The sequence below is a fragment of the Etheostoma spectabile genome, chromosome 5, assembly GCF_008692095.1.
Source record: "Etheostoma spectabile isolate EspeVRDwgs_2016 chromosome 5, UIUC_Espe_1.0, whole genome shotgun sequence".
NCBI lineage: Eukaryota > Metazoa > Chordata > Actinopteri > Perciformes > Percidae > Etheostoma > Etheostoma spectabile.
In genome coordinates, this window is record NC_045737.1 from 24724793 (window position 1) to 24748581 (window position 23789).

A 23789-nucleotide genomic window follows, 5' to 3' on the forward strand; every position below is an offset into this window, starting at 1 on the left:
ACACACACACATACACACACACACACACACAGATGACTTCAAAGTTTTGTGCCCACCAAGAGATGCACTCCGTGATTGTTTGATGTCCTATCCAAGTGTGAAATAAATACACAGTCATGGAGAATGGCAGCTTAAGTATTTTGGTTGGCTATTGCAGGACTGTACCATCTGCATGGAGAGGCTGGTCATGTCATCCGGCTATGAAGGTGTCCTGCAGCACAAAGGCATAAAGCCAGAGCTGGTGGGCAAACTTGGCAAGTGTGGGCACATGTACCATCTGCTGTGCCTGGTGGCCATGTACAACAATGGCAATAAGGTGGGCAAAAGCTTGTGAGCCAGACGCTGTTGTGATGTCACTGTCGGCTCAAATTTATAAACTCGTTTTACAGGATTGCATGGCACTGGCAGATGATCAGGCTTCAATATGGTTGCACACAGACGAGGATCTTATACAGTCCTATCAGATCAGTCATATCAGACTTGACGGCACTTTGTAAAATCATTTTTCATTCTGCTCACTTCAGTTCAGTTTACTTTTGATACAAAATCTACTACTTGCTAATGTGGAAGATGCCAATACAAGCAGATTTAACAAGCAGCCATCAGTGTAACATTAGCAATAATTGTTCTAATGATATTGATTCAATTTATCAATGAGTATTAAAAGCCAGATTACACAAATGGCAATCATAGCCATGTTTTTGGTTTTATTTGTCCAGGTTTTTAAAATATCCATCTTTGAGATTTCTGCTTTCCCCTTGTTGTGGTCAAAGCAATGAAAAACTAAATTTGAAAATGTCAACAGTACCTTTACAGGAACAATATCCCTACTACTATTTGTAACACCCGGTCAACAATTTTCTTTGGGACTTTTGTTTCTGTAGTCCAGTCCAGGAGAAAGTAACCAGGATATTCATTCTGCTGTTGAGTTTTTAAAGCAGTATTAATTGATTGTTTTAGGCTCATTAACATATTATTACACCTATAACCATCTGTTTATGAACTCCGGACAGTGTCCCTGAAATTAGGTCCCTTTAAAGTGCCCATATTGTGAAAAAAATGTTTTTTTCTGGGATTTGGGGTGTTATTTTATGTCTCTGGTGCTTCCACACACACAAAAACTTGGAAAAAAAACATCATTACTGTTTTGAGCAAAGTTGGTGAAACAGTAGCTAGATGATTTTTTTATTACCTAGCTATTGCGCATGTGCAACTCCCAACAAAGATAGTAAAGAAGTGTAATGTTTCACTCTGTAGCTCAAACAGAGACCTAAACACACAGGGTGAAAACTGGATCTGACACAATGTGCAGTACAACAAAATATGGTGTTTTTTAAAATGAAACCACAGAAACCTATTCTGGTACAACCTCAAATTACAATTATGAACTTGAAAATGAGCATAAAATGTGCACTTTACCACTAACAACCGAGTCTCTTGCCGTTCTTAAATTTGTCTGACTATTTTGGCGTCTGCCCTTACTGTCTCCAATGAGACATTTTTGTTGCCGTCATGTAATGTCTATAATTTCAGGTTTGCAGTGTAGATAGATAGATAGATAGATAGATGGATAGATATTGATTGATCCCAAAAAATGGGAAATCACGGTGTTACAGCAACACACGTACATTTGTCACACAATACAGAATATAAATATAAACGAGATACTAGTAAAAAATATACATACATACAGTATACATGAAATAATAATAATAATAATAATAATAATAATAATAATAATAATAATAATAGGAATAAAATATAAGAATAAAATATAAGAACAAATATTTAAACATATACAGGATGGGAAAACAAAATGTGCAACTGCTTTAATAATATGCTAAATGTATGCTAAAATGTAAATGAACCAATTGTGTATGTGTGAAAGACGGCTTATGTCTAACATGTTAGCAAACAGTGGCCTATTCACACATTGCTGACTCGGGGTGGGGGATGCATGTGCGGAAAGAGGTGCAGACTTCTTATGTTAATTGTACTGCAAATATTTTTATACAAAATTCTGCAGGTAACAATTCAAAATTTTAAGTGTAATGCTATAATGCAGTAAGGGAAGGGGGCTTTCTCATCAAACAACACAATCCATTTCATTTGATTAGTATTGAACGGGGCATAGCAGTATCTTTTTGCCCAAGGAGCATGTTTTGCTACTCAGTTAAAAAATGTATGAGTGACTTTCATAAGATAACTGCTATTACTGTTGTAGCTAATTTATAAAGTAACACAATAGTGTTATGAATACAAAACATTATGAAGTGTAATGTTTTCTATTTTAAAATATTAATGAATACATTTGTGCGTCCGTGGTGTAGAGTAACAGACTGCTCCTACAGTTTGGCATGCATGAGAACCGCACATTGTTGCAAATGTAACTATCATAGTGTCAAGAACAGGCATCAGCAGAGAGGCTGAGCGAGACGACATCTCGGCATATTCAGGGAATCAAGTCAAGGCCACTAAAGCACTCAAAACCTGTACTTTCATCAACATCATATACAAGATGTTTTTTCTTTACACAAATATGAAACTGACCGCAGTCAGTATGCTAATACTAAATACTAACCATTAAACTCCAGATCGACTCTAGCCATCTTCTCTGCAAGGAAAAAGATCAATGTTGGTCAATGTCTTCTTCTGTGTGTTAATTAGCGGATTGCAAACCAATTTTAAGGCTCATACCAACACCTGCTGTATTGGAGTGTGTACATAATCAGTGTGAATAATCAATGGCATTAGTTCATTTGCACGGAGGACTAGGGTCGTGTGTGTGTGTGTGTGTGTGTGTGTGTGTGTGTGTGTGTGTGTGTGTGTGTGTGTGTGTGTGTGTGTGTGTGTGTGTGTGTGTGTGTGTGTGTGTGTGTGTGTGTGTGTGTGTGTGTGTGTGTGTGTGTGTGTGTGTGTGTGAGAGAGAAAGAGAAGAGAGAATATACAGCATTATGTGGCGGTCAACATTGATTGAGTGGCGGGCCGCCACAAATATATCAATGTATAGGAAACACTGCAGCAGATACAGAACAACATAAGTATTCATTTGGAGTCTTTTTAGCAGCCCAATAAATTTCTTCTTTTAGCTCTGGTCTCACGCCCACAAAATCAAATATCTGCTTCTTTAGCTGCTGCTAAATATTCCACTTGGTTCACTCATAAATTGCTAGTCTCGCTGTACTCCATACAGCATTTAGGGATGGGAGGAAAACGTGCTCTGGTTTATTGGCATTTCTTTAAACCAATCAGAATTGTCTTGGGCGGTGCTAAGCTCTGGAGAAAAGCTGCGGCACTGCTGCAAATGAGGCTCGGAAGAAACTTGTTTGGTGGAAAATGTATACTTTTAAAAGTTGTTTTAGTCATTCAACAGAAAACTCTGATTAGACCGATAGTCTAGCTGTCTGGATTGGATTGGATCTGGATGTCAGAAGCTAACCCTTTTACATCATACTGTACATAGTCATTCGATCATTGTTGATATAACAATAATGATGAGGGCAGCTTTAAATACAAGTTTGCTTTAAGCACCATAACCTAAATTTCATTCATGTCCATTGTTTTGGAGTTGAGGCATAAATCTCAGAGACTGGTATCTCAAAACTCAAAATCAAACCAAAACTATCAGTAAAGCTTGATACCACAAGAGGTGAAGTTAAAAATTTAATTTAAATTTTGTGTGAACTGACCCATTAAAGTAATCATTTTATTGTTTTATTTATGTCATTCCAGTATATTTAATATTCTTTTTTTCCAACCAGGATGGCAGTCTTCAGTGTCCAACATGCAAAACCATCTATGGGGAGAAAACAGGCACCCAGCCTCCTGGGAAGATGGAGTACCACGTCATCCCCCACTGCCTGCCCGGCTACCAAGACTCAAAAACCATCCGCATTGTCTATGACATTCCTGCCGGTATCCAGGTCAGAATTGTGTCACTTCACTAAATTCTAACATGCTGCTTTTGTGCCCTGATCCACTGTGTCTCCTCTCTAAATCCATGCCCTTTCTACAACTGCTGCTTATCCGCTTTAGTATGACGGACGGTTATCGGTCCAGGGAGGTGAGCTGTTGTGACTCTGTAAGTCTCTGAGGAAGCAGCATTCTTAGAGATCACACAGTGCTTCTGAACAGAGTTCTTCACTAGGGCTGCTTTATATATTGTTTTTTTATTTTCATCGCGGTAGCAACTGGCATATCGCAAATAAACATCGCAAAATAAACATTGCGAAAGGCTGTGACATATCGTAAAAGAAACTTAGATTTATTCCCAGTCCTGTTAGGCTTGTATTCATGTGGACGCGCCAACAGTTTTGTTCTTCCTATTATTATTATTATTATTACTGGGAGCGGCATAAACTATGCACCATTGCTTTAAAATGTCATATTTTAGTGTGGCTTGCATAACACACCCATGCTAAAGGGAGAAATACTTTTTTTTTTTAATTAAGGCATCAAGATCAATTTCCAAAAGATGTTTTTGTACTCCTCTTTTCAATCAACTTTAGCATGGTTGTGTAAACTTTCTCAAGCCACTGTACAATTCAACGTTCACTTTGTTTAATTAAAGGTGCTCTAAGCGATGTCACACATGTTTTAGGCTAGTACATTTGTTGTCACATACAGTAAACAACTCCTTACTATCCGCGAGCTGCCTGTCCCCAGAACACATCGCAGAAAAAAGTCTCAGGTCTCAGGGTCGACAGCCCGGGGTCTACAAACAAAAAAACAAAATTCAACAAGCAATTTTTTGTTTTTTAGCAGATTACTGAAAGCAGCAGACCGTAGTACACTTTATATCTGTTTATTTATTGCAAGTAATATCCTCCTTATCGCAATATTCAACAACATAATCGCATGTTTTCCTAATATTCCTGCAGCCCTACACTTTACCACCATTTATTAATTAGCAGGTTTTTTTTAGTAATGAATTTATTATTTAATATATACAGCATATCTAATAAATAAATAAATAAATAGAAAAATAAAAATGAAACCGATCCAATGAAGGTCACATTTGCAGTGGAGGGGAAAGCATGTTTTTGCAGCCTGGGTTTGCCTTCGTGAGATGAAAAGGTTGCGTATTTCATCCTGACTGCTGACAGGGAGCTTTAATAGAGTCAATAAACTGACCTTTTTCCACCAGAGGAACAGGCTTAGTGTCCCAGGGGACAGAGAATACTGGGGGTGACCTGACCACTCAGGTCAGCACAGAAGCGCTATAGCCAGGGAACACTTCTGTTTCTCCTCTCGCTCTCTAACCATCCTCATGGACAGCGAGATCTTACCAAATAAATGAGAATTATCATATGAATACACAAAAGGCAATACATGCCACTCCACGTGTTTCAATTTAATATCTTTTGGCTGCTTTGCACTCAGATTGGTTTGCTGGTGTGTCTCACGCCTTGACACACTTGCTAATTTATGCGTCTGCATTATATCGGCGCCGTGGGTACGTACGTAAGTACGTGGAGATACCGACCTGAAGTGCACCTCTCTAAATGTGTAAAAACACGTTGCGGCGACACAGGTTGCTTGAACGTGGCTTGTTAACATTGCATTTCCCCCTACTCATTTCCTGGTTCTCATTTCAAGTTCCTGCAACAGATTTCCCACCGTGGACAGAAAGCACAGGGGAGACACTTTGCTTCTCCCACTATGCCTCTCTAGATTCTTCACTCGGAAGCTAATCAGAATCAATCGCTCACTCGCTCCACCACACACTGCCCACGCACACATACAATCCGGCCCTGCTGTTCTCTTAACGAGATCGACGCACACACCAACGCACAGGTATAAACTTCAGGCCACTTGTATTGGCTACGGCGAAAGCTCTGTATGGAGCCTCCGCGGGAGCATAAATCCGCCTTTAGTCATTATATCCACATGACTATTTTGCTTTTCTAAAATCTCATTGTGTAAAGATTTTGTTAAAGCACCAATTGGAAACCCTTGTTGTAACGAAAATCGTGATATCATCTTTACATTTAAATTCAGTATCTTCCAATGCTTTGCACTCAGATTGATTTTTTGCTATTGTTGGTGTGTCTTATTGAACTACATGTACTTCCCATTTAAGGAGGGGAACGCAGTCAATGCAAAAAAAGCGACATTTTAATCTGCTCAATTATTGTGCCAAATAAAGGCCGCAAATCACAGGAAAAGGCTTGGAATAGCAATTAAGTGTTTGCAACCCAATTTAAACCTCAACTGACCATGCAACTGTAACTTTATACAATTCCTTAATTAATTATTGTGAGGAGTTGCCAAGCAGATTTTGGTGGAGACCTGTTTTACCTCTGCCCCCCTTCAGACACCCATGTGGATGCATTAGGATTTAATCAAGCTTTTTCTCACATTGGAGCCTTGGGAGCAACCTTCTGAAATATAATACTTAAATGAGATATTTGGATATTTACAGTAGCATATCTCTCAAATGATTTTTTTTTTTACTAAGGAGCATTGTAAGCAACGTGAACAATAAAGCTCAAAGCTCGCCTTGTGGGTGCTCTTTACTACACAATTAAGTCCTAATTGGAAGGGAAGGGGTCTTAATGTTTGCTTTTGCTCCTGACATTTTTTCACCAGACCAATGAGCACCCCAACCCCGGGAAGAAGTTCAGTGCCAGAGGGTTCCCTCGACACTGCTACCTCCCTGACAACGAGAAAGGCAGGAAGGTAAGCTCTGACACCGGTCCAAGAAAAACAACAACAGCAGCTCAACAAGTATTAAAAGCAGGCTGGATTCCAGTGCACATTGCTGCAGAGAGTTTCTTTCTTCAGTGGGGAAAGCTTTTATGCTTATTCGGTGCTTGAATTTTTGTAGGATTTTGCTAAAATCTTTAGTCAAGCAAAAACCTCGGACTGATGCGTTGTGCCGGTCTGCATGTGTGTTTAGAGCCATCACAATGTGGAATAGCTTGCCTATTGCCTTAACTATCATAGTGGAGGCACCCAGTAAGGTTGTTTAGTAAGTTTTCTATGTAAGAAAAAAACTGAAACACTTAAACAATAACTAAATATTATTTAATCCAACTATGATGGGCTAATATTGTCGGAATGTGATGTTATTCTATTTGACAATAATTTACAAAACATGTACACAGTGATATTCTTTTTCCAGACATTTCTTTTCTCATTTGCACTATATGTGTTGTTTTAAATGGATGTCAAATTGTATGTTTGATATTAATATGTATATGTTGTGGTTGTTTTACGTGGACCCCAGGAAGAGTAGCTGCTACATTGTAAGCAGCTAATGGGGATCCGAATAAAAGAAGGAAGGAAGAACGTTACTTGTGTAATCCTGGTGCTCTGAGTAGAGAGTAGCAAAGTGGGCTAACAAACATATTTTAAAAAGTACTAACAATAATGTTACTTTCTTCTTGCTGCAGGGAAATTATAACTTCCTGCCCCACCTTTTTTGTCTCTCCAGGTCCTGAAGCTGCTGATCATGGCCTGGGACCGACGCCTCATCTTCACCATCGGCACGTCCAGCACCACAGGCGAGTCGGACACGGTAGTATGGAACGAGATCCACCACAAGACAGAATTCGGCTCCAACCTGACCGGCCATGGCTACCCCGACCCTAACTACCTGGACAATGTCCTGACTGAGTTGTCGGCCCAGGGGGTCCGCGAGGACAACCTGAAGGACTGATGGCCGGCTGAGCTGGCACACAGTAACACAACCCACCATGCCCCGCCGTCTCCCAGAGTACAGGACACTGCATGACGGGCAAACAAGCAGCCGATATCTCTTTACTCCCCACGAACAAATCACCCTGCAGAAGTGGTGGCACAAGAGCAACGGAAGCAAAATAAATGAAGTGGTTATGGTCAATATTTTGATTTGTATAACCTAAGATCCTCACCCCACCCCCCTGTGAGCTTGTTGTGTTCACGCCAAATTTTCTCAAAGGGTTGAAAAGTGTAAAGGTAAGATTTCTGTCCTTGTAAATGGTATTTCTCCCCCTTTTTGAGATTCAAGCTGAAGCTGTTCCTCTGCACTTGATGAGGGGCCAAAACTATACAAAGGCATATTTGTAAATCCTAAACTCCCGAATGCATGGCTCAGACTAATGCTGCATAATGAAGGTCGGTGCAATTCCCTGCAATCAGGTGAGGTGTTGATATCAGTTGTTGCTTCATATTGGGTAGAGAAATTGAAGAGAATTTTAGCATTTTGAATGAATCCAGATGAATTGATTATCTGCGTCCCCTTTTTCTCTAATATTAAATATTGTTCTGTAACAAGTGGTGAAACTTGGTTTTGTGATTTAAAGGATTGTTTTGGTGATGTGACTGTAAAGTTGCTCCGAGATTTTAAACTTCTGATACCTTGGGTCACTTGTTTTCTAAAACGGAAGTGTGTTCTGCAGTGCATGAAGTAGATTCCAGGAAGATAAAAAGCTATGAGACTTTAATATTTGGTGATAAACGTAAGTTGTATGGTTAACCTTGTGGACTGTCTATGAGAGGACACGTGACATAGATGAAACAAGCATCTTACCAGTCAGTCTGATGCTTGTTACAAGGTGTTGGAACTTGACAGGCTGAGGTTGTGAAGCGGGATTTGCTATGCTCCAAGGTTAAACTCATTTGTTTTGTTGACACACTGGTTACGATGACCTTTGTGAAGATAAAGCCGGCATTATTTGTCTCCCTGTTGGAGGCAAACCCAGGCATCGGCACGATCCATCATGCTGACCATACATGAGGGCTGAGTGTGTGATTTAGTACTCTGAGGCAATAATATGCCGTCGTGAGGTCCTTGAGGAGAATAGCTGAATGCACTTGGACACAAATGGATATTCTTCTTTCAAACACCAACAGTTCTCCCTTGAAGATCCATCTTGGGCTCCTGCTAGCCTGCGAAGTCTCTTGTGAGCTTCTGGGCAGAGCACAGGGCTCCACTGCTTGTAAGGCGAGCAATGAAATATCTTATTCCTTGTGTGAGCTTACTCAGTCAGTTGTTAAGGCCGATTCTGATGTATTGCCACGCCCCCACATTCCTCCTCCTGCTCAGCCGCAGCATAGCCTTTCATTTTAGGAACCACGCAAATGTTGATCTAGTATGTAGTTCACTAGGAACTGTTTTTTCCTACACTCTCCTCTTCCCCCTCAGATTTTATGCCCCTGAGGTAATAACTTTTTGAATGTCCTTGGTGGAGATATTGTGCTTTTTCTTTACTCTGAGGTAAAAGATAACCCAGTGCTGCATAATTTTCCATGAATATATCTGATCAATTTTAATGAGCGGGGGCGTGGATGTAAGGTTTGTAGTGTGGGCATCCAGTTGTGAGCTTCATTTTGGAGTGAATCATAGTCTTCCATAGCACTTTGAGGCAACAGTTTTGTTTAAATAAGTTGTTTTAATTTTTAGGAAAATGTCTTAAAATGCAATTAAATCTTTTTTTGAAGTTGATGTTTATAAACCCGCTTGCAATGCTTTGAAGTATATACATATATATATATATATATGATATACATATATATGATATACATTTGCAGGTGTGATATACCTTTAAATTCAAGCTCAATTTGAGTTGATGGTGTAAGTTTAATTTATTTTTATACTCTTCTATATGAAAAAATATAAAATGATCAATATATACATACCTATACACAGGCACATGTTAACATGAATACATCAAATCTGACAAAGATGAATTTGTCAGTAAGTCAGGGACTGTTGAAATATGTACAACATGTTATGGGCGTCTTATATTACAAGTAGTCTTAGCGAATGCTGCTGTCGTTACCTTAATCTAGAATCTGTGTAGTTCATCCCCTGTGGGACTCCAATAAATACAGTAAATGTGTCTTTATTACTGGCGGGGGAGCTTTAGCAGCATGTAGATGTCCGTTCCCCCCGAATGGGCCATTTCTCTTTTTCTACTTGTCCAGAACATGGGAATGGATGTAGTCAGCAATCTTTGTTCAGTTTGAAGGTGAAAATGGCACACCTGGGTTAAATAGTATCCACAAAGTTGGTTTGTTTTAAGCTAACTGGAGCAACAGATTGATGGGACTGACCTTTGTCAGTACAGTTGTCAATCAAAGTACGGTGAATTACTACATTTAAAGGCCCTGAAATTCTTTTGTCATCAATGATCTTCTAAATATGTCCTAAGGCTCATTTATGTTCAATGTTAGCCACGTATATAGATGGATCTTTCAGTCTGTACTGAGCGTTCATTCATTTTGTCCGTATTTGTGCATATTTTCTGAAAGCTTGCGCAAACAGAAAAAAACAGAGGAATACAGAAATCCTGGGGCCAGTGTAGGCAGTAGTTAAAGCGAGACACGATCATAGGACCCAACAAAGATATTTAAAAAATGGCGAGTTAGTGGGAAGTAATTTTTAACTTTTATACTTACTCCGCCCGGGCACAGAGACAATTTGGTTACTACAGAGCAGCGGGGAGGAGATTGGACGGGAATTAAAGGTGCTCTAAGCGATGTTGGGTGACGATACTTCTTGTTGACGTTCGAAGTGTTGTTAAACAAAACAAGACTAGCTTGCCCTTCCCTCCTCCTCATCCCGTCCCTTTCCTTTCCCTTCTGTGCTTCCACGGAATAACCCCACCCCACCCCACCCCCAAATCCTTCTTGTCGGTTATTGGATGGAATGCTAGAACACTGTTTGTGTATGTTTTGTTGTGCAGGTGGGCACATTTTGTTCTCATTGCCGTTTGTAGACTCTGGGCTGTCTACAGAGACCGCATTTTTTTACAGTGTGTTCTGGGGACAGACAGCTAGCAGATAGTGAGGAGATGTTTGCTGTATGTCACAACAAATGTTGTAGCCTAAAACACACGTGACATTGCTTAGAGCACCTTTAAATGGGAGTAAGAGAAAAAGTGAAGGTCCAAGTACGTGGGCAGTGACGGTTACATTGTTTGAAATGAACGTATCTAAATTTGGTTAAAAATAGCATAAATGAGTCTTTATTCACCTAGTATTATTTCAGTCGGTGTTTATTTGCCTCAACACCAGCAATGGTACTGTACCGATGTCTGAAGCTAGCAAAGTACGTTGCTTGGGCATCAGGCTTCAGCTGTAAGCTAGCTCGAGTGTTCAGCTAGGGACATTAGCTTTAAATGCTACTTATTTATTCACGAGTAGTCGGTGTTGTGAAATAACACTTTTGATTTTAAAGCAAGTTTTCTGCTAGGTTTAAAGTTGTATTGTCTGTGGGCACAAACTAAAGCAAACCACTAAAAGTATTTGTAAGTGTGATGTTTGACCCAGGTGTTGAAAACTGTTTTTGTTTGGCCTGTTCCATCTCAAGTTTTCTCCTTCACAACCTTTTGGACTCCCTTTATAATATGGGACAGCAAGAAAGAATGCTACCAACTTATCAGGGACATTTTTCCATGTTGAGTAAAGATTCATCAACCAGAGAAATCCAAATGTTTGCCTTTTTGACTTTTTTCTTTCCATGTGTCGGCCTTGTAGTAGGAACGATTCCAGGCCGTTTACACTTTTCAGGTGTGTACAGACTTATATGGGAATTATAAATAAAACATGGTTTGGTATTTGTCTGATTGAGAGAGAGAGAGAGAGAGAGAGAGAGAGAGAGAGAGAGAGATGGTGTTTATGCAATTTTTGAGCTCTAATACATGACTTATGTGTAGCAAAAAGGCAAATGTTGTTGTTTTAAATGACAATGGATGTTTTCTTTATGGGGTGCCTACCTCCAGGATTCAAAGAGTCTCAATCCCAAGATGTTCACATGCTATGTATTGGAAAAAACATTTGTTGTCTTTTTTTTTAAACGTTGATTGTCTCCAAAAAGAACTATTACCTAAAATTGCTGTATTACTCTTATTAAGATGCATTCCATACTATTTTCCATTTGATTAAGAGTGGAATAAGGGGTGAAATCACTTTTGACCCAACATAAGAAATATTTACAGTTGCAACTGTACTGTGTGGTTATACTGTGTGTTTGTATGTGTTTGTCTGTGCGAGTGTGTCTGAATGTGTGTAGAGTGTGCGTCTAATAAACAAATCTTTAACGGTAATGTTCTCCGAGAGGTGCATGTTAACCAAACTGTGAGCAAGGTAATTGACGATGCATAGCTTTTTGCGTACGAAAACATCATAGCTTCTTTAGAGCTTTCACCCAGGTCTTCTGGTGGTTTAGCACTGTGGTGTAGTATCTTACTCCAGTTAGTTAGTAAGGGGTTTTATTTTCTCTGTTTGGTTTGATTTACACAGATGAGGACGAGGCAGCGTTTGGCTGCTTTACTCAGTCTCTCAACAACATGTAAAACAGAATATTTTTGCGTATGAAGGGCCCATTGTAACGGAGATTTTCAAATCATGTTTGTGTGCTTTGATTTCTCTTAATCAGTGTCTATATATTGCTATTTAAAAAGGTTCACAGAAAGAAACTGAAATCAACTGAATGGAAGATATAGAGAGACAGATTAAACTATAAAGGGCTTCTTAATCTATCGGTCTTTATTGAATTGTGATGACCTTGTTGCATGTTTGTGTGTTTATTGTGGAAAAATAAATGTGCCCTGGACAGGGGTAGTTTGTTTCACCTTTTGTCACATTGACTCCCCTCTTGTATCCCCCCCCCCACACTCGGTGGCATGTTCTCCTTTAGCTCCACCCACCGGCATCAGGGAGCTCTTTGCTATCTAACTCTTTATATGGTTATAAATGAGCAGTGCTGGAGCTGTGGAGTGCAGCAGAAACACTTCTCCCTGGCAGTAAATCTGCTTTATGGTCATTTTCTGTCACAGGCTGCTGTATGTTGGTGCTGTGGTTGGCGCATACTAAAGCAGGCCGTAACCAAGGCCTGCTGGAGATCAGCTTCCCCTTCATCACACCCCTCCAGAGGTTAAAGAAGTTGTCAGATTATCTACTCAAGTAAAAGTAATACCACAGAATAGAAATTAGGGCTGGGCGAGAAAATCAAATATCATGATATTCTTGACCAAATACCTCAATGTCCATATTGTGACGATATTGTATGGTTGACGATTGGTGCTTTAACAAAATGTTATTTACACAATGAGATTGTTGATGAATATTCTCTTAGAAATGATTTATTGACTTAGTGGGTAAAGACAAATAATAGAACACTAGAATAGTCTAGTAAGTTCACAAAATGACTATAATCACTTTACTGTAATGCAGCCTGATATCCAAAATCTAAGACAATATCTAGTCTTATATCACGATACCGATACAACATCGATATATTGCCCAGCCCTAGTAGAAATACTGTTACAAATTCTGCATTAAAAAGTTTACTCAAATATAAAAGTATTGGGAAAAGAATACACGTAAAGTAGATGGTGAATTCTAATTGCTTTATCTATTATTGTAATAATAATAATGATAATAATAAAATCATATATCATATTATTTGATATTTTGTAATAATTGAAAGAAGTGTAAAGTTACATAACATGGAAATGCTCAAGTAAAGTACAAGTACCTGAAAATTGTACTTAGGTAAAGTACTTGTAGTAAATGTAGTTAGCTCCTGTATCGCTCAACCTCTCAGGACTAATGAGAGAACCAGAAGGGAGACTGCGCTATCGCTGCAGGTAGCTCAGCTCTCATTAGCATTTAAATAAGGCCGGGAGGAGGAACGGTTGCAAACATTGTTTGTGTGAATAACTTCAGATTCCGAGTCCTGTTGGATGAAGTCTGTGGTTGTAGTGGTTTGATTAAATCATTCATTTGAACAAAGGGGAAGCGTTGGTAACCATGATACTGCGAGGCTGCTCTGGGATCTGTCAGACACGTAATGACATTTCCTGTAATATCATGAAGGAATGAAAGCCATTGCCTGCACTGAGTCTGACCTGGACAAAAGATTTACAAATAGGATGCTTGGTATTAAGAATTCTTGCCCTTAAAGCAAACTAAGTTTACTCTCAATGCATTTATAATGAGGTGTACCTTTAGTTTTCCTGGGTACAAATTTGACACAAGACTTATTTTGCTGAAATAATAGTTTACTGAATAGTACAGTTGTGTTTAGTCCACAGTAACAATCCACTTGGAAAAAGCCATCATAGTGTATTTGCAAAATAAAGTACAGGCGGTGGTGTTTTTCTTTTCTTTTTTCAGAATAAAAGCCCTCATTTAGGGAAAATCAAGTCCACAAGAAACATCTGATGTTTACTCTATTTTAGTCGAGAATGTAAAACATTGATTGTCATGTCTGGCATGGGTGCTATAGTGTAACATCTAAAAGCAGAAGGAATGTTTCCTCCACACATAAATATGCCACGATTTTTCCTCTAAAAGAAAGACGGACACTACAGTAGCTGTTACTCTAATGCAATATGATGTTAACAGCTCCAGAGGGAGGGTGGCCTGAGAGATCACAGATCTGATCTCCATTACACTCACTGACCTTCTCTTTTCTCTGTTTAAGGTAAAGACAGAAACACTACTCGCTCTACGGGAAATGGCTTGCCAACATGTCCATGTACAGTTTGTGTGTCACAGATATATCAAAGAAATTGCGTGATTTGAGTGCTTCAAAATTTGTTTTGGTTTTTTAAATGAATTTTGAAGCACATACATTTTTTAAAACAAATTTGGCATCTCAACCATATCCTGACATCTGTGAGCCAAATACAATGGCCCCAAAATCTCAAGAAAATGTAAACTTATCAAATTTAAAAACTACATTGAACATTGATAATTCTATTGCCTCAGTTATGTATGAACTTTATATTACCAGGTAAATAAAATATTACCCTTATGACCTCAGGAATGGCTACATAAAGTATTAGAACATTTTAAATTTGTAAATTAAATCAGAAGTTGACTGGCCGTAGCACCAAACAAAGCACATTGTTTTGTATAAAGGGACCAAAGCAACGATTAAAATAATATTCAGTTTTGCTCACTGTACAGGCAGCATTTCATAAACTAATGGTGGTTTGACCTATAACATTAATGTCACTGCTACGTGTGAAAAATTGCCTCAATAAAATACAAAACATTGATAAAAACATTCAGGTACTGTAGATTACACTACAACAAGCTTTTTGCATAAAAATGTGTAAACCTGACTGAGGCCGTATACAGTATCTCAAAATATAAAAGCTTATTTTTTTCACATTTCACAATAAGTGGTTGAATGCAGGCCATGCAAGAGATTGCTTGCTATCTACATAAAAAGTCCCTCACCCCCCTTTATCACCGAGTATCATGATCTCTCCCCGGCGCTGTCGAAGTCGGTGGCACTTTAGAAAATACAAAAAGATTCAAAGTGGTAGAATTCCCTCTTCCCTTTACAACGGGAAATGTACTAAAAAGCTGAAAGAGGTTGCACACTGTCGCCACTTTGTCTCTCTTGCAATCAAGAGAGTGACTTTCTGATCTGCTTGTGTTGGTACAGGATGCCAGGGCCCCACTTCCGTTCAGGCATTAGTTGTGGATCCCAGTCTGTGTCAAGTCTAGGGATTTAGAATGACACTGGTGCCTTCCTCTATTTCTCTGCGCTCGAAAGTGGCGTGAGCCATCTCCAGATCCTCTATCACCGCCAACAGCCGAGCAGCAACGCTCTGACCTGGCTTCGACAGCTGAACATTGCATTCTGCACCATCTGTGAGGCAGAAAGTGTACAATGCTATCAAACAAAAATAGATGATAATAATAACAACAACAACAACAACAACAACATGAGGCCAGACACAAAAGTGGGATCCTTCCATGGCAGAAAATGTACAGTTTGGATGCATGATTGAGCCTCACCTGGGTGAGCATCACAGTTATTTTCGTTATTGCTGGACGTCTGATCAGCATCTGGCATCTCCACATATTTTTTCCTGTGGTATCGGTCAGAAACGATAATCATATGATCACTGACTATTCTCCAGAAGCTGCTTTGTCTTCAAATGCAGGGTTATTCCAGGCTCAGAATGGGCCTTTTTTGTACAGTAAAGGCAATGAGTCTGTGTTACCTCATTTGACAGACATTTATGCATTTTTATTATATTGTTATTTCTGACAATTCTGACAAAACTCCAATTAACAAAACTAGTTAAAAAAATAATATTTATATTTGAATAAATTGCTGGGAGAGTCCAGTACAGCCTGACTGAGATGAGTTTATGTTCTGCTTGTTCAACAGTTGTGTGGTAAATTGCTCCTAAACACATTAAGAGAGGATTTGAATTGCTATTTTTATTCTCAATTCTTTTCATTTTGGTCCCATTGATTACTTTTTTTTGAGGGCCATTGACATTAAACAGCAGCAGAGAAGGGCAGAGCAGAGCACCCCTGTGTAACATTGACCTCTAGTGTACAATTAATGAACTGCAGCCAAGTTGAGGACATTTACTCCACCGACCTGAGTTTGTCTCTGCCCTGGAGGAGCTGCTTGTAAATGGTCTGAGTTTCTACATCGGGATCCAGCGGGTCACTCCAGTCACCCAGGGTCACAGCTGAGTGGGTTCTACTGCAGCCTGTAACTGAGAGCCAGCCTTTTATTCGACAGCAGTGCTTCACATGTGGACTACCTTGACAATTTGATGGCGGTCTCATAGTACTACAAGTGTGTAAAATAGTGTTTAAATAGCTCGGTGGCAAGCAAACCCCAAAATCTGGTAGGCCTGTTACCCGAGAAACACATGAGTGATGTGTGGCCTGGGTACGATTCTGTTGTTCAGGACTGTGAAAAGCAACATGTGAAAAGTTATCAGATGTAGCTTTCAGACAGTGATTAAATGGAATTGGCCAGAGGAAATTGCATTATGATTCTCAGAACTCTTGCTCCAATGACGCTATAAAAACATGACAGCTACAAATTGAGGGTGTAGTCATTAAATTGCCAAGAGCATATTCAATCTTTGAAACCAGCTAAGGACTGAAGTAATGCATGTTGATGGATAATACTGCTTATGCGCTGAGATGCTGTCAATTCCTGATGATCCTTCTGGGGGAGTCTACGGTGTAGTTTAAAAATAGGTTAGGCATTTAAACCACATCCTAATTCCTAATGGAAGGGTTTTAAAGTTTGAGCAGCTATCATAAGTATTAAAAGCAGGATTACCAGCACGGCCCGCCTGCAGGCAGCAGGTCCACTTGCCGCTGCGATGAGCCCCTGGGTGGAAAGAGGGCAGCATGCGCTCGTTGTAGATGCTGACTTTTCTGATGGCTGACAGCCACTGGTTCAGCTCGTTCACATTCTACACAGACACAAACATAACATGAACCATGTTGCTATCCATAAGTGATAATCCTTCAAGTAAATTAAGTTATACAATGTCTATGCTTAATCTTCTTAATCTATCAATAAATGTTAAAATAAATCTATTTTTACAGTAAAAACCATTGTCAGCAAAATTATATTAGAGCTCAAATCTTGCAAAAAAAAAACACAGTCTGCACTCAACCCTTCCAGCCTCCTTTATCTTATGCAAAACAGCTATTTCGTACACATGTTTCTGTATGAATTGCGTATTTCATATTAATGTTTAATGTGCTTGTTTGTTTATGTATGCACCAATCACCCAGGCAAATTCCACTTTGGGTGTAACATATTGTGAAATTTTTTTTTCTAATTCTGATTCAGATTTTGAAAACTAGTTGTAAAATGAAGTAAGTTTATGTCTGTGCTGATCCAACAAAAAACATTTTCCTGAAACTGGAACTGGAAAAAAGAAAGCACTTTGTTGGTGACTGACTGGTGTCAGCACCAATGCACCTTGCACTGGATGTACATGGTGTGCAGCTGCCCGTCGTTGTCCTGGGTGATGACCTGCATTACATTCTGCTGCTGAAAGGCATTTTCATCCACCCTCTCCACGGCGCACACGCACTGAATAGGGATTGAGGAGCGCACCTGCAACAATTAAGCCACAAACCAGCACACCAATTAATACAAGTATGCAGGCCGCTATGGTTGCATCATGCTTTTTCACCCTAGTTTGTGTACACTGAGGTTTAATTTAAAAATGAAACAGACATTTGATCACAGAGCAAATTATTGGATTGGTGTCTAACACAGAAATATTTTGCACACATTAGGCGAGGAGGGGCAATGTGACACAAGGAGGAAGTGGAGATGAGATCAGCATCGTAGGAAAGGCCGCTTTAAAGTGTAAATCAGCCACTTCCAATTGGGTCTCACTTTACTGAAACTGGAGGGCTCAAACATAAAGGGGGCCAGGATATTGTCTGCGATCTGATTTGCAATGTAAGCATGAATATCCACAGCCTTCAATTACTCCTCGCCTTTATTCCTGTCACACAAAGTCTCTCTCTCTCTCTCTCTCTCTCTCTCTCTCGGTCGGTGAATGAGAGGAAATAATTATCATAGGTTAGGGACCACATGGTATTAACACTAATGATGTTCTCGCAAGGTGATCAACACAAGTACAATACAAGCGAGATGGGGATGACTGAAATGCTTCCTCTTTGTATGAGAAGTTCATAAACGCCCTTCAAAGTGTGAGTGATCCATTTCATTTCATCAGAGGGCATATCAGCTTCAAATAATGGATGAGCCACTTTTACATGACTTTGATTCAAAGTATGCTCCCTCTATTTTTGGCTTGTATATAAGACAAGGAGAAGAAATAGGCATTTATGTGGTAGACATTATTTGTGTTTTGATCTAGATGTCCCAGTAGAAGACTACTGAGCCAAATGATAAACATCTGACACAGTGGCTGGTTGCCAACATGGCTAGTAAAGTAGAATAGAAACAAGATAATGGTATAAGCCACTTGTATAGTACCAACCTGCCAATCAGACGTCTTGGCGTAGGACAGCGTCTCACTAGTTAGCCAGAAGTAGCGTTTCTTAAAGGCAAAGCGGGATAGCAGTTGAGGTCCCTCTGCCTTGTGTTTGTGGAGGTACCCCTCTTTAACTGTGACTGAGGGCATGAATACAGCCCTTTGTGGCACCTCAGACACTGCAGGATGAAGTGAAAAGAGTTTTAAACAAAGAATGTTCTGTAGAGAAACACTTTGCAATGCACATGTAATGGCATGTTCAACCATATAGACACAAGGTGGTGCTGCAACAATAAACAAAGTGTTTTATTGTGAAACTACAGTACAAGTATTCATTTTCAGCACTTTGTTATTGATGGCACCTCAGCCTCCTTCATCACCACGTGACGGAGACTTCAAAGAGGAATAATAAGCATCCACGTCTGTCCAACAAATCCACCTGAGTAGCCTTAAATGTCAAACTGGCCTTTAAGAGAAAAGAGTGTGTGTGATGTGCAGGAACACAGAGAGGGAAGAAGTCTCTGAACAGTTTCACTGACACTTGACAGCAAGACATGTTGGGTAACCAGTGTGGCATGTAAAAAACACCTTTGGCTTCGCACTCCAGCTCCCCGCCAACTACTTTGTCTCTTTTCTAGGCTTCTAGCTAGTAATAAATATTTCACCACTGCAGTATTGTTTTGCTTGATCCTGATATCAGCTGGGAGCCGCTACGCTAGCAGCTGGCCTGTGGCTGATAAGCTCAACAGCATGACCCGTTTTCTTTTTATGTTCATCAGTGTGTTCACTAGCCTTACCAATGTCATGATCTATGTCAATCAACTTGTCCAGGAAGTCTTTGACAGAGGCCACACTGCGTAGGATGATGGGGTGAAGAGGCGCCATCCACTGCTCCTTTCCGTGACCCAGCTGAAGCCCCAAGTTCCCGACACTTTGCAATGCCTGGTGAAAAACCAAGACACAATGTCCACTCAACACTCACATCTTCAGGACATCAAAATCCTCAGTAACTGACAGAACTCAGTGTGACTGATTGCATATCTCAAAGTCGGAGATCAAAAGGGTCCCTGAGGCCAAGCATGCTGTGAGACCCTTTGTGCTGCCCACACCTGGCCTAGGGCGAGGAGGAAGTCCCTCTCTGATGCTCGCCTTTGAACCGCAGTCTGGTGGCAGCGCACACAGAGGTAAAAATAGCCTGTTCCCTTTCTCTGTAGGACCCATGGCAACAGCACTTCAGCACCATGGACAGCAACCACAGAACCAAAACGTGGGAGAACATTGTTTCACTTTCCTTCTAATATGTGACCATGACACCCCATTTTTAACGAGATCAAGGGTGTTTATGTTAGCAGTCGGGACTCGCTTCCATTGAAAAGCATGGTGAGCTCAGTTATATCCTACCAGACGCCTTTCCTGCCAATCACAAGGAAATGTTTTTCAATGGTGTCTTCTTTTGTAATTTGATCTACTTTCACATGAAACAAGATGTTTGAGAGGGTCATAATGTGAGAAGGTATTGATAAATGTTTTTGGCAAACAATGACACTGAAAACTACTGCATACTTGTTGGTGAAGCAATCCACTGTTCAGAAGTTCTGTGTATGAGCTTAGGTAGTCACAAATTGTGTCTTCTACCTAATAAATGAAATCCACCCTCAAGGACACTAAGAGTTATAGGAAAAGAGAACAGCATTATTGATTGTACGTACTGTATGTTATAGTTTACCATTTAAATCTCCAGGACGTACAGTTTTATTTTGACGTAAAAGTTACTGTGGGAAAAAAAATATTGCTGACTTAGCAGCATTATGTAATTACATTACAAGATGAAAAAGCAAGGGATGGCTCAGTGCTTTATCTGTTATTGTTTTGTTATTGGGTATCATTGCATAGAATACACTGCTGCCAGCACATAGAGTATAAACATTATATGTTGCATTCCTGCTTCATATTAATAAGTTTAACACTTGCAAATTAAAATTCCTCACTGCTGACAACCAGCATGTGGCCCTGCATCTTGTGCATCCATTTGATGTCTGGAAACAAGTTATTCTTGGCAGTGTCTGTGCGTATGTCTGCGTTGTGAATCGTACCTTTGCCAGCAGTAGCAGCGTTCTGCTTGTACGCGTATCAGCGTGCTGATCCCTTAACTGGAACAATTTAGGTGTGAGGATTGCAGGAGCAAAAAAACGCAGGAAAAAGAATCCACTGATGGCCAGATACTTCACATCCTGTAGAAATTAAGTACACAGATGTTGCTGAATATAAAACACATAATATACAAACTTTAAAATCTCTAAAAACACACACAGACGCATCAAATTGCAATAAACAGTGTTTTACTTTTATGTGTTTTGCTTTAGACTGACCTCGTTCTCAGGTTCAGAAAATTGCTCCTCTACTCTCTTGTGTAGCTGTTTGAAGGCCACTCTCATGACAGGAGGACACTGATCGACAGAGCCCACAATTGATTCAATGATGCTGGTTAAGTAGCTCTGCAGCAACTCCACACTGCTGTCCCGCACCTCTGCCTCTGACAATGCACCCTTAAATGAAATTCGTCTTCAGAGAAAAAGAAAGATTATAATTAAAATTAAATTATACAGTCCCTGACAAAAGTCTTGTCGCTTATCTATTTTGTAGAAACACCGCTATTAACCTGACTTTAATAATCAATTGGGGTAAGAAATAGCTATATGAAAAGCTAAAACCCTCCCAATGATGTTCAATGCACTGAAATAAATTAGTTTCACTAAAAAAAGATTTAATTTAAACAAGACAGAAAGGTCAAATTTTGGCAAGACAAAAGTTTTGTCGCCTATACATAATTGAACAAATTTATCGAATACTAAAATATGTCAGCAAATTAAAAAGTGGTGCTGTGAGATTCCATTTAATATCTTGTATGACTTCCATGAGCTTGAAGGACTGCATCCATGGGTTTGGCAAGGATTCATACAAGTATTGATGAAGTCATCAGGAATAGCTAGGAAAGCAGTCTGCATGCCTCCCAGAGTTCATCAATATTTGGTTTGGTCTTCATGCTTCCTCTTTCATCCTACCCCACATATGCTCAATGATGTTCGTATGGTGACTGGGCGGCCAATCCTGGACCATCTTGATCTTCTTCGCCTTGAGGAACTTGAAGTGGAGATGGAAGTATGCGATGGAGCACCAGCCTGCTGGAGAATTGGCCTCTTTTATGGTTGGGAATATAAGAGTAGCTAAGATTTCCTGGTATTTGAGACTATTGATGTTGCCTTCCACCCTGCAGATCTCTCGCACACCCCATACTGGATGTTACCCCAGACACATGATTTTCCGCCACAAACTTCACTGTTTTCTGGGGGAATCTTGGATCCATGCGGGTCCAGTAGGTCCCCTGCAATATTTGCGGCAACTGTGGTGTAATTCAACAGAAGATTCATTTGAAAAACATTTTCTTCCACTTCTCACGTCCATCCTCTTAGCAGGCTGTGGCCTTGGCAAATGCCACACGGTTTTTCAATTGTCTTTTGTTTGTGCTGGCTTCTGGGCACTGATTTGACCATGGAGGCCATTTCGGACAGAATTCGACAAACCGTTCTGGTTGACACAGGGACTTCAGGGGACCAGGTCTGTGGAGCTCTGCTGCGTGGAAAATGGGTGGCCTTGGATTTTCGAGCTAACAAACGGTCCTCTCGAGCAGTTGTCTTGCGGGGTGCCTGACCTGGGCTTGTCAAAAACATCTCCAGTGTCTTCAAATGTTTTTTAAACCTCTGTACTTGACGCCGAGACACATTGAAGGTGTCTGCCACATCAGCAGTGGATCTGGTCTTCAGCCTCTTGATAATCACAAACTTAGTCTCAGGGTGAATCTTAGGCATGTTTGCAGATGTCTAGTTGCAGGAGTGTGAAGGTCTAGTGTTCTGGGGTTGTTTTTATACACACCTGAGACCAATTGATCCATATTAGAACAGGTGAAGCTTATATGACAAGGCGCAACACTTATGTCTTTGCAAAAATTGACTCTGGCCTTTACCAAGCCGTTAATATTAGAATACTTTCTGACAGTTCTTTTTGCACTGAAACATTATTACAAAAGCTGTTGGGATAAAATGAGCCATTCCTCTAAATAAATCTTGATTAGAAATTATTTCAGCGGCACTTCAGGTCAATTTGTACCACAAGCGACAAGACTTTTGTCAGGGACGTGACACAATTCTCAAAAACAAAGCACCCCATTTGTGTATGGTTTAATGCTCTTATAATGAAAATGATACATCTCTCTTCCTTCTTGTGGCAACATGTAAGAGCATGCTATGAGATGAAAGCTAAATTGAAGATGCCCAAATAAACAGTGTGTGTGTATAACACACACACACTGTATATGTGGCGGCCCGCCACTCAATCAATGTTGACGCACATAATGTGTATATCTCTCTTCTCTTCTCTCTCACACACACACACAACACACACACACACACACACACCACACACCACACACACACACACACACAACACACACACACAACACACACACACCACACCCACACACACACACACACCACACACACACACACACACACAACACAACACACACACACACACACACACACACCACACACACACACACACACACACACACACACACACACGAAAATGAGAGACAACAAACAAGGTGATGGCGGGTAGATTGACTGCAAACATAAAGCACATTAGATCCTCCCTCCATGTCAGAGATAGACCTCTCAGGGGATTCATAGCAGTTGCCAAGCAACAGCCTTCCCCCTTTTTAAATTCTTTTTGTTAGAATAATTTCATTATCAAGAATAGACAGAGACCACTGAAGTTAACTGAATATCTTTGAGTTGTGGAGCAAACATGAGGTTTGTCCAAAATGGTACATAACTCTTTTTTTCTGTTCTTTTTTACCATTTTATAGACCAAACTATGGGGTTCCGTTTGTAAAGCGGCTCACGCTGAAAATAACAGTAACATTTTGTCACATTTAGCTTCAAACATTGTTTAAAAAACTGGTATGAATTTTTGAGGGTCACTTTTTTGCACATT

The 23789-nt window shown here is 40.0% G+C and overlaps 2 protein-coding genes across 4 annotated transcripts in view; one reads left to right on the plus strand and one right to left on the minus strand.

Annotated features, from left to right (window-relative positions):
• Window positions 1–8923, plus strand: part of dtx1 (deltex 1, E3 ubiquitin ligase) — a 49675-nt gene extending 40752 nt beyond the window's left edge. For both annotated transcript variants that reach the window (XM_032516617.1, XM_032516616.1), the window contains exons 7-10: window positions 158–316; window positions 3762–3923; window positions 6592–6681; window positions 7439–8923. In XM_032516617.1, coding sequence (XP_032372508.1) covers window positions 158–316; window positions 3762–3923; window positions 6592–6681; window positions 7439–7663 — 636 coding nt within the window. In that variant the 3' untranslated portion in view covers window positions 7664–8923. The remainder of the gene's footprint in view (window positions 1–157; window positions 317–3761; window positions 3924–6591; window positions 6682–7438) is intronic.
• Window positions 8924–14553: 5630 nt separating this feature from the next.
• The window catches only part of rasal1 (RAS protein activator like 1), a 20822-nt gene continuing 11586 nt past the window's right edge, over window positions 14554–23789 (minus strand). The window contains exons 14-22 of one of the 2 annotated variants that reach the window (XM_032516590.1): window positions 21107–21299; window positions 20831–20968; window positions 19535–19679; window positions 18744–18916; window positions 17705–17842; window positions 17051–17186; window positions 16349–16469; window positions 15751–15824; window positions 14554–15601 (exon numbers count right to left, since the gene is read on the minus strand). In XM_032516590.1, coding sequence (XP_032372481.1) covers window positions 15453–15601; window positions 15751–15824; window positions 16349–16469; window positions 17051–17186; window positions 17705–17842; window positions 18744–18916; window positions 19535–19679; window positions 20831–20968; window positions 21107–21299 — 1267 coding nt within the window. In that variant the 3' untranslated portion in view covers window positions 14554–15452. Of the gene's footprint in view, window positions 15602–15750; window positions 15825–16348; window positions 16470–17050; window positions 17187–17696; window positions 17843–18743; window positions 18917–19534; window positions 19680–20830; window positions 20969–21106; window positions 21300–23789 lie in introns of those variants that run through there. The other variant, XM_032516591.1, reaches the window with a different exon arrangement.